This window comes from Lucilia cuprina, chromosome X (assembly GCF_022045245.1).
Source record: "Lucilia cuprina isolate Lc7/37 chromosome X, ASM2204524v1, whole genome shotgun sequence".
Lineage (NCBI taxonomy): Eukaryota > Metazoa > Arthropoda > Insecta > Diptera > Calliphoridae > Lucilia > Lucilia cuprina.
In genome coordinates, this window is record NC_060949.1 from 5,799,749 (window position 1) to 5,810,483 (window position 10,735).

A 10,735-nucleotide genomic window follows, 5' to 3' on the forward strand; every position below is an offset into this window, starting at 1 on the left:
TGATTTTGATAGTCTCAGACATATGTTCATATATTTAGAACACCCTTAGGGGAAAAACCCGGTAAAAAAGGGAAATCTGTATTTGCTGCGTAAAGAGACTAAATAAATACATATTTTCAGACAATGCAATCTACTTTAATGAATAAATAAAATAAATAAATAAACAAGTAAAAATTTATAAATAATTTTGATTATATTCTTAATAATAAAACATATAAATTAATTTTTACTTTATTTCAGAAATGTTTTAACAATTTATTGACAAAAAAGGATTTTCTGAATGAGGGTTATATGGGGGTAGGTGGTTAGTATGGCCTATTCCTATGAATTTTTGTAACGGATTAACGTCTACATTAAAGTTATTTATGTAGAATATCGCCGTAATATTAGAGTTTATAAGTGCATTTGTACCATCAAGTCCTTTTATAAAGGGGGCGTTATTGCGAAAATCAGCAATGTCATTAAAACTTATAAAAAACTTAGTTTTGCAGATTTTTGGTGTGATACAAGAAAATTTAACATATTTATGAGCTCAAAAGCCATATTCGTGGGTGCTATGCGGTCTGATTTTTACCATTTTCAATAGGATTCGTCCTTGAAAGAGTATGTGCCAAATTCATCAAATTATTTTGCAAATTGCGACCTGTAGCGTGTGCATAATGTTTTTAATTACATTAAACTTGAAACATAGTAAGATATATAGGTGTATGGTGTAATATATATAAAATTTACGAAATATTAATTTATGCAAACATTTTTGTTAATTTTAAAATTATTTTTCTAATTTCAGTTAAAAATTATTCTCCACACGAATTTTTAATTTTTTTATGAAAATAGTGCTTCAATTATTTTATACTTTTTCTTAAATTTTATAAAAATGTTATAGTTTTGTCTAATGATATACTTAACATCATTATGTTTAATTTCGCTAAAATTTATGAAAAATATAACGAAAGGTTTTTGTAAAAATAGAAAAGGGTTTTATTAAGTAATATTTCGTAAAGTTGAGCATGGATTATTTTCAGTGTACTCAAGCAAAAACATTTCTGATTAAGCTTTTAAAGTTTCTCAAATATGTATTTTGTAGTAAAGTTCCGTTTCAAAATAGGAGAAAAGGCGAAAAACAGGTATATTTTTTACTTCTATGTTTTAGTCTGATTTTTTTCGTTTTTAAGTAAAAATATTTTAGACGATGAGTTTTTAGTTTCAGAGATATGTGTATTCAAAAGTCCACCCCTAGAGGGAAAAATATAAATAAGAAATTCAAACTAAATGTGCAAAAACGGTTTATTATGCGTTCCTTTGCTACATTTTTTGTAATTTTATGAAATTTGAGAAATATATATTTTTAGTAATATTTTTCCGTAATCTGAAAAAAATATGTGTTTTTGATAACGTTTTTGCAAAACATTATTAATGAGGGAAAAGTTCCTCTCTGACGTGATTTTTTAATAAATGTTCTACAACATCGACTTCTGAAATGATACAAAATATTTTAAACAAAATATATAAATTTGAATAATTAAAGTATTTTTGGTACTGTGTTGGTATCTTTTACAAATATTGTTCAAATTCAATTCAATTCAATTCAATTGACAATTCGAACGTTATAGACTACTAAACGGCTGAATCGATTTTCTTGAAATTTTCACAGCGTGTTCCTGTATGTCTGGAATAGGTAATAGGCTATTTTTATTTTGAAATTTCAAGTGGGCGAGTTTCAGGAGCCACGCTTATATTAAGAAATTATAAAATCCGTATATTTGAGATAATATAACAGTCAATATGATAACTTAGGATAAAAAGTGGGAGGACTAGCGTTAGAGGGCGTGACACCTCCCTTATAAATTAAATACAAAAATTCGTTTACCTTTGAAACTTTTACAGTTTAATCTTAAAATTTTTAACATCCATGTAAATATTTTGTTTAATAATTTGGTGGACTACCCATGAGGGGAGCGGTACCTCCCATATAAATTAAATACTAAAATACGTACTTCTTGGAAACTATTACAGTTAGAAACTTAACTTGCGCGAATAACTTTAACAATCTTGTAAAAATTAATACGCTCCACAAAATCAAATGTTTCTCAACAAAAGTTTCGCTCCTCTACTCTTACTCTGCTGCTCTCGCTCTGCCTTGTTTTTATAAACATGCGTACAATAACAAAACTTACCGTATGATTATGAATTTTGTTTTTTGCAATTTCTGTCTGAGCATGAAAAAAATCTAAATTTTTGATTAAATTTTCATAGGTTGTCTCGGATTTTTCTTATATCTCCGGTATTTATGGACCGATTTTGTTGATTTTAAATAGCGATCTTCTCGAAAGCATGTCTAACAGAATTATTGAAGATTCGGATCTCACAATTGCTAGCTTATTAATTGTAATTGCTTAAACATATTTTTGTCGGTTTATACATATACTGGCATACCTCGGGTGCTTCGCTACCCTAACTATGTTCAATATCGTAAAAATATCAAAAAATACCATCGGAAAAACAAAAAAAAAAAATCTCAATAAATTCTCATTTAATAAGGACCGTGTGTTCCGGTTAACCATTATAAAGAATCCATTTGAAGAATAGAAAAGTACCAAATAGTTCCCAGAATATTATTCAGTCAAAACCATGTATGTTAAAATTAATGTTCCTAGGTTGAATATTTCAGAAAATTAAAAAACTACAATTTATGAGATAAAAAGTACTAAAAAGTTGTCTCTTAAAGAATCTTATTCAATGATTACCGTGTATGTTTAATAATCATGTGTTTTCAGTTCAGTATCATTTGAAGGAAGAAATAGTACCAAACGTGAAATAAAGTTTACCTATGTGGAAAGTACTAATAAAAAGAGTACAATGTTTCCCCTTTTCGCTTAGAAGTATACTTTTTCGAGAATTAGGTTTACAAAATGTTCCGTATTTAAATCTACATATTTATCACAGATAAAACTCAAACGATTCATTTATTCCAGAAAAATTGTGCTTTAAAAAAAGGTACCAAACAATTTACTCGAATTTGGTCCTATATAGGCCTTAGTACTCAAATTCCAAAATAATAGCTTATTTTGTGTGAGTAAATAAACTACTTTTTGAAATTTTATAAAAGTTGGCTCAATGAGTTTGAATAAAATTAAATTTCTCGTTTTTTCCCTTTTTGGTACTTTTTTTACCCAGTAAAATAGCAAAAATTTTATTACAATAAATATTACAGAGTTAGTCCGTAATTTAATATGAATAATTCAACAAACCGAAAAAGTTTTCTTAATGTGATAAAAAAGTACCATAAATACAGTTTTCTCCCTTTTACACCCAAAAAGGACTGAATTTTAAAAAAGTACGAAACAGGTGTCTCATAATTTTCAGAGATGTATCTAAAATATTTAGAAAAATTTGATTATGTTAATTAGTTTAAAAGTTATAAAGGGCTAAAAAAGGTACCACAATCACCTTTGTTACACATTTTTACCCCTTAAAAGTACGAATTTGAAAAAAGTACAAGACACCCATCTGCTCACTTTAAGAATGTTTAATTGTATAATCCTTTTTAATTACTTATTCGTAGTAAAAATAAAATGAAATTTTTAACATAAAAACCATTTAATTTGATTTAAAAAAATTTAATTACACGCTATAGTATTTTTTTAATGCAAATTTTAATGTTTTCATGTAAAAAAGACATAATTATTTATTTTACATGAGCATAATATCAACAGTACGAATCAGTTTAAAGAGGAATGTCAAAAACAATCATGAAAATCCCAAATCATGTTTGTTTTCTTACCCCCCATTCTCCTCTTCACCGCTCACCACCAATCACGACAAACATGAAAACAGAAGTCTGGGCAACATGAAAAAAAAAAAATCATCGTGTAAATTGGGTGAAAATCCCAAATCATGTTTGTTTTCTTACCCCCCATTCTCCTCTTCACCGCTCACCACCAATCACCGACAAACATGAAAACAGACGTCTGGGCAAACATGAAAAAAAATCATCGTGTAAATTGGGTGTATTAATTAGTTCAAAAGTTATAAAGGGCCAAAAAAGGTACCAAAATCACCTCTGTTACACATTTTTACCCCTTAAAAGTACGAATTTCAAAAAAGTAAGGCGCAATTTACATGAAGACTTTTCAGACGTCTGTTTTTTCCAATTCTCTTTTGAGAATCTTCAAAAAAATCATGAACATTTATACGGTGATTTTTTACATGCAACTATGCATGTCTTTTTTTGATGTTTAATTGTATAATCCTTTTTAATTACTTATTCGTAGTAAAAATAAAATGAAAATTTTAACATAAAAATCATTTAATTTGATTTAAAAAAATTTAATTACACGCTATAGTATTTTTTTAATGCAAATTTTAATGTTTTCATGTAAAAAAAGACATAATTATTTATTTTACATAAGCATAATATCAACAGTACGAATCAGTTTAAAGAGGAATGTCAAAAACAATCATGAAAATCCCAAATCATGTTTGTTTTCTTACCCCCCATTCTCCACTTCCCCGCTCACCACCAATCACCGACAAACATGAAAACAGACGTCTGGGCAAACATGAAAAAAAATCATCGTGTAAATTGGGTGAAACATGAAAACAGACGTCTGGGCAAACATGAAAAAAATCATCGTGTAAATTGGGTGTAACAGACACCCATCTGCTCATTTAAAGAGTAGATACAGACGTATTTACAATTTTTCTTGTACACAAAATCTAGTACTTAAGAGATTTCGAGCCATATCTATTTGATTTTAAGGCGCAATTTACATGAAGACTTTTCAGACGTCTGTTTTTTCCAATTCTCTTTTGAGAATCTTCAAAAAAGTCATGAACATTTATACGGTGATTTTTTACATGCAACTATGCATGTCTTTTTTTGATGTTTAATTGTATAATCCTTTTTAATTACTTATTCGTAGTAAAAATAAAATGAAATTTTTAACATAAAAACCATTTAATTTGATTTAAAAAAATTTAATTACACGCTATAGTATTTTTTTAATGCAAATTTTAATGTTTTCATGTAAAAAAAGACATAATTATTTATTTTACATAAGCATAATATCAACAGTACGAATCAGTTTAAAGAGGAATGTCAAAAACAATCATGAAAATCCCAAATCATGTTTGTTTTCTTACCCCCATTCTCCTCTTCCCCGCTCACCACCAATCACCGACAAACATGACGTCTGGTCAAACATGAAAAAAAATCATCGTGTAAATTGGGTGTAATTAGATTTCCCATACAAAACAAAATCTACTTCGTAACTAGATTTCGTTAAAATCTACTCAAAATCTAGTTGTTTTTAGTAATTCAACTCTGTTTTTTCCTAAATAATGCTAAAAAATACGACGCTGCACAAGTACAAAGAGAAAAATAAAAAAACAAAGAAATTAAAATGTCAACAAAATTTTTATAAATTGAAAAACATGAATAAAAGTTTCTTTAAAATAAAAGGTAATGTTATATTTAAATATAAATTTTTTTATTAAAAATAAAATTTTATTAAATATCGAATTTCTTTTTCTAATTTTTCAATTAAACACAATTTCAGCCGTTTGGGCTGTGCGATGAGAATCAGTCAGCAGTAACGCTACTTTTTTATATATAGAGAAGATTAACACCCAATTTACACGATGATTTTTTTTCATGTTTGCCCAGGCGTCTGTTTTCATGTTTGTCGGTGATTGGTGGTGAGCGGGGAAGAGGAGAATGGGGGGTAAGAAAACAAACATGATTTGGGATTTTCATGATTGTTTTTGACATTCCTCTTTAAACTGATTCGTACTGTTGATATTATGCTCATGTAAAATAAATAATTATGTCTTTTTTTACATGAAAACATTAAAATTTGCATTAAAAAATACTATAGCGTATAATTAAATTTTTTTAAATCAAATTAAATGGTTTTTATGTTAAAAATTTCATTTTATTTTTACTACGAATAAGTAATTAAAAAAGATTATACAATTAAACATCAAAAAAGACATGCATAGTTGCATGTAAAAAATCACCTTATAAATGTTCATGATTTTTTTGAAGATTCTCAAAAGAGAATTGGAAAAAACAGACGTCTGAAAAGTCTTCATGTAAATTGCGCCTAACAATTCTTTGTCTTGATTTCTATATACTATTTGAGCAATTTATTGATGAAAAACTGATTTTCTGAAAGAGGCTATATATGGACAGACAGATCCTATTAAAATTTGGTGGAAGGGTTTAATTGTAGTGTTTAAGAGGGAATTAACGACCTTGAAGCCATTATTAAGGGCTCCAAAACCCTATTCGGGGAGTAGGGTCGTATGAGGGCTAAGGAAATAATAATCCATTTGAATAATTTAATCCATTTTGAAACAACTACGTCCATCGAATTATACGGTAAATTTTAGAAATGTTTTCGACGGTTTTTCTTGGCAAATTAATTATTTGTTGTGAGAACTGTTGACAATGAATATATGAACATTTTTAAATATCTATAAAATAGAAGTATATGCATAAAAGTGAGTATTTCAAAAGCCTATATTTCATATAATTAAATGCTGTTTATTATTGTATACACAATTTCAGATTTTGGGGAAGGGTCCGAGATATCAGAACTCTTGCATTATTAAAGAAATAAAATATTTTTTTTTTATTATATATATATTATATTTTTTTTATATATTCAAAATTAAAATGAAATTTTGCAAGATAACTCACATTATCTTTCTTAACAAATTAGCTTAAATTTATTAAGAAAGATAATGTAAGTTATCTTTCAAAATTTCATTTTAATTTTTGTATATCCATATATTTTGAAATGGCCAATAGATTAGGAAAAAACAATAAAAAAATTTTCAACAAAGCTAAATGTTTTCTTATTATTTCAACACATAATTTTGAAGTTCGATATAGAAAGAAAACTGTATAAAATTATACTTGGATTCGTTATAACCGATTTCGTTATAAGAGATAGTTTTTTGTATTAAGGTGGTTACCAAAATGTCGGAACTTGAAAAATGTTCGTAATAACCGAGAATTCATTATTTATTTTGCTTCTTCCAATTTCTTTACATCATCAAATATTTCTATTTAAAAACACAATTAATAGCCATTTTCCTTTATTGTAAATTATCCAATATTTTTCCTTTATTATTTCATACATTTATTATTTTAACAAATAAAAATATCATTGTTTAATCCATAGTCAATCATAGTTTGACATTTGAAGAGAAAGCATTACAATTTAAAATAAAAATTAATAAATAAAGTATTAAAAACTTTCATCACACACTCAGTATTCCATTTAAGGCATATTTCCGCATACACCGTAATCGGCACCGAAAATAAAATTTCATACATTTACGACAAAAATCACTCTTAATTGCCTTTAACTCTGGTACTTCGAATATTCGGTGAAATCGTTAATAGATAAATTGTATTCTCTTAAGTTTTCATCATTCCATTCATCAAAGTCCTGTATAACATTGGATGCCAGTTCATCTTTATGGCTGCCGACAATACCTCTTCGAACAAACCTAAATTCATCGACTTTTCGACCGGTAGCAGCCTTCATACTTTCAAATTCTTTAATGTGATTGCAAGCTGGATTATTTTTCATATTATCGAACGATAAGTGTTCGACTAACGAAGAAAGTTGAGCGGGTGTAATTTCCTTATTTAAGAACTGACAAACTTCTTTAATGACTTCAGATAAATTACCCTTCATTCGTTCGTAGCTCGTGAACAAAACATGTGAACTGCTTCGCATTTGCCAAAAGTCCAAAACATGTGGCCAAAATGGATTAAAATTAACATGACCATCTATGTATGATTGGACAAAATCTTCCTTGGACCCCTTGTAACCAACCATACCGCGCCAATGATGGAAATATGAGACTGCCGCATCCTTTGGATTCCGAAATACGTAAATAACCTAAAAGTAAAAAACAGATATACGTAATATAAAGGAATTTATTATGTATTACCCTTATCGCAGTAGAAGTGCACATTTCGTTCCCTTGAAATTTTAATTTCCCTCGAAGGGAAAATTGCTAAGGTGAACTTATTGTGAACAATTCATTCACAATAGTAGATTGTTCAAAGTTTACAAAATTTCATCAACAAATTTCACAACAGGGGAATTTTGTTCACGACAACAAAGTTAGTGAATCAAAAAAGTGAATAGAGAACATATTTCACGTGAAATGATCATTGGTGATTATTAAGTTTATTATATAAATTTATTTTATATAAATTTAATTTATTATTATATAAGTTATAAGTTTACCTTTGGTTTCTTAGTCCAAATTTGCTGCGGTAAAAGCATTGCGGGTAGATGAGACTTTAGTAGACGAGGGGATTTTAAATTATTTGCCTCTTTGATCGTATCGTGCGGTACATTTGGAACTACGCCGTTAAATCTAGTTGAAAAGTAATATTATGATTAATAGAAGTTTTTATTATTTTTATAGAGCTTCTAATCAACTAAATTTTTTGCATACATTTTTTTAAGAGATTTTTGTTTTTTGCTCATAAATAAAATTCGAATAAACAGTTAAGAAGTATATATTGAAGTATATACGAAAAAATATTAAAATTAAAATTTTTATGCTTTTGTTGTTGCATTTTATTACTTTTCATCAGAATTTGTAGGACAATAAAGTATTTTGCATTTTTAGAATTCCAGTTAATTTTTGTTTGGTTTTACAAATTATTGTTTATTATACTATTTAATTATTTAAATAGTATGACATACCCGGGTATGTTGGGTATTAATGTACGTAATTTTGCTAAGGTATAGACAAGACGGATAATCCAAAGAATTACCGAAAAAAATGCATAGGGAAGCGGCTTATATTCAAGGAAAACCATTGAACTCATAATTTATCTTCTCCAAAGTCCATATACAAACTAGGAAGAACACTATCACATCTAAACCAGCTAAGCGCAGAAGGAGAAACTGTTATTGTAGTGGTAAGAAAATACTAAAAAACACTTAGAAAAAATATTTCCTAGTTACGCTTGCTATGATCAAATTTTATAAGAAGTAAAATTGTAAATTTTACAGATAAAGCAAAGTAAATTAATAAAGTAGCATCACTTGAACAGCTGACTATTTTTTTAACTAGAAAAAGATTAAAGCTTTTAATATAAAATGTTTAAAAAAGTATTAAAAATATTGTTTTTATGTATTTTTAATATTATGCATTTCTGAAAAGTTTTTGGAGTGTACTAGTTTTTTGCAAGTTATTCTCTTGTTTGAAAATTTTGTTGTTGTTTTACAAATTTTTGCAATTTTTACGCTCTTGTTATGAGTTTTATTTATGATCGGGTTGTGTACGTGTGAATTGCCGAAAATCTTCGTAATTAGAACAATATGAACGCGCAACGCTGATCTAAACAGACCTTAATTAGCTTGGAACCAGTATAAAGTGCACTATCGTGTGCTACAGAAAGAATAATTGATTTAGATATTAACAAATAAAGGCGGTTATAATAAAATACTTAGAGTGGATAGGATGGTACTTAGTGTTAGCTTTATTGAATAAGAATCAATATTATACAATTCTAAATAAAATTATCATAGTGCTCCCCATATAGATGGGGTTTCCGTAATGTAGTTTTTGTTTGTCAATACAAAATGACCAAAACACATATGTTCAATTCACAATCAAGTTGTATATTGTACCTACTAAAGCGTAGTAACAGTGATTGTGAACATATCTTTGCAGCAAGTCATAAGTTTATGTTCTCAATGAAAAAAACAATCAAAACAAATACACATAACAATGTCAAAAGATAAAAAAATATTAGATTAATTAAACATGCGAAATAAACCAAATTAATTTCTTTGAATTTTCAATTCTTTTGTTTTCTTTATTCCACATTTTAAACAAACTGTTTTTAATAAAATTTAGTTTTTTTTTGTTTTTGTAAACAGCTGTTTGTTTTTGATTTCAGTGTTACCACTTTTTCGTTTTTTATGCTAAAATCGTTTGAATTTTTGTTTATATGTTGAAATAAATAATTGGCAACACTAAAATTTCTTACAACATTCGAAAAACATATGAAAAATTGTCGTATGAGTTGTATAGAGCTTTTGCATAGAAAATACCAACAACGCATTCAACGCTACAACATAGATTGTGAATTGAATAAATATTTTGGAAAAATATTCAACATAAAAGTTTCTTTATAAAAAGTAAAAATTTTAAAAATATACTCATGGTGTAGGGTATTATATGGTCGGCCATGCCCGACTATACTTTCCGTCTTGTTTTTTAATTACAATTTATTACAAATTATGAAATTTACTACTAATTATGGAATACATATGAGTGAAAAAATTTTTAAGTATTTTATAGCCATTGATTATTTGCATTTTGTCGATTAAAAGTAACAATTTTATAAAATCATCATAAGTTGTCTCGAAACATTTTGAAACAGATCATACATTATTCCGATTTGTTTTTCACTCTTAAGCCGGCTTTACACGATCACAAAAGTAATATGATCTATCAAAATTTTGTGTAGAAGAGTACGGATGGGATCGTCTAAACGCAATATGTAATGAAACCATCACACATTGAGAGAGAATACAGATGGAAAATTTGACAGTCGTGTGGCTGTCTTCATTTTTTGAAATGATTCAAAAAACAAGATTCAAAATGATTCAAAAAAAGTGACAGTACATATCTAAAATACATCTCGTCTAATGGCACCTTAAATAAAAATAAATATCAAGTT

General features: G+C 27.6%; 1 protein-coding gene across 1 annotated transcript; it reads right to left on the reverse strand.

Moving 5' to 3' along the window:
- Nucleotides 1-7,096: 7,096 nt before the first annotated feature.
- LOC124420784 (luciferin sulfotransferase-like) lies at nucleotides 7,097-8,971 on the reverse strand. Its single transcript, XM_046954939.1, has 3 exons — nucleotides 8,816-8,971; nucleotides 8,277-8,409; nucleotides 7,097-7,922 (listed from the first exon to the last, which is right to left on the reverse strand). The coding sequence occupies exons 1-3, from the start codon at nucleotides 8,827-8,829 to the stop codon at nucleotides 7,377-7,379; spliced, it is 693 nt and encodes a 230-aa protein (XP_046810895.1). The 5' UTR covers nucleotides 8,830-8,971; the 3' UTR covers nucleotides 7,097-7,376.
- Between the last annotated feature and the right edge of the window lie 1,764 nt (nucleotides 8,972-10,735).

What these genes read in the sequence shown, in the direction of transcription:
- LOC124420784 (XM_046954939.1), bottom strand. An exon ending in TTTGGACTAAGAAACCAAAG is followed by an intron (nt 7,923 to 8,276) that starts GTAAACTTATAA and finishes TTTTACTTTTAG; the next exon opens with GTTATTTACGTATTTCGGAA.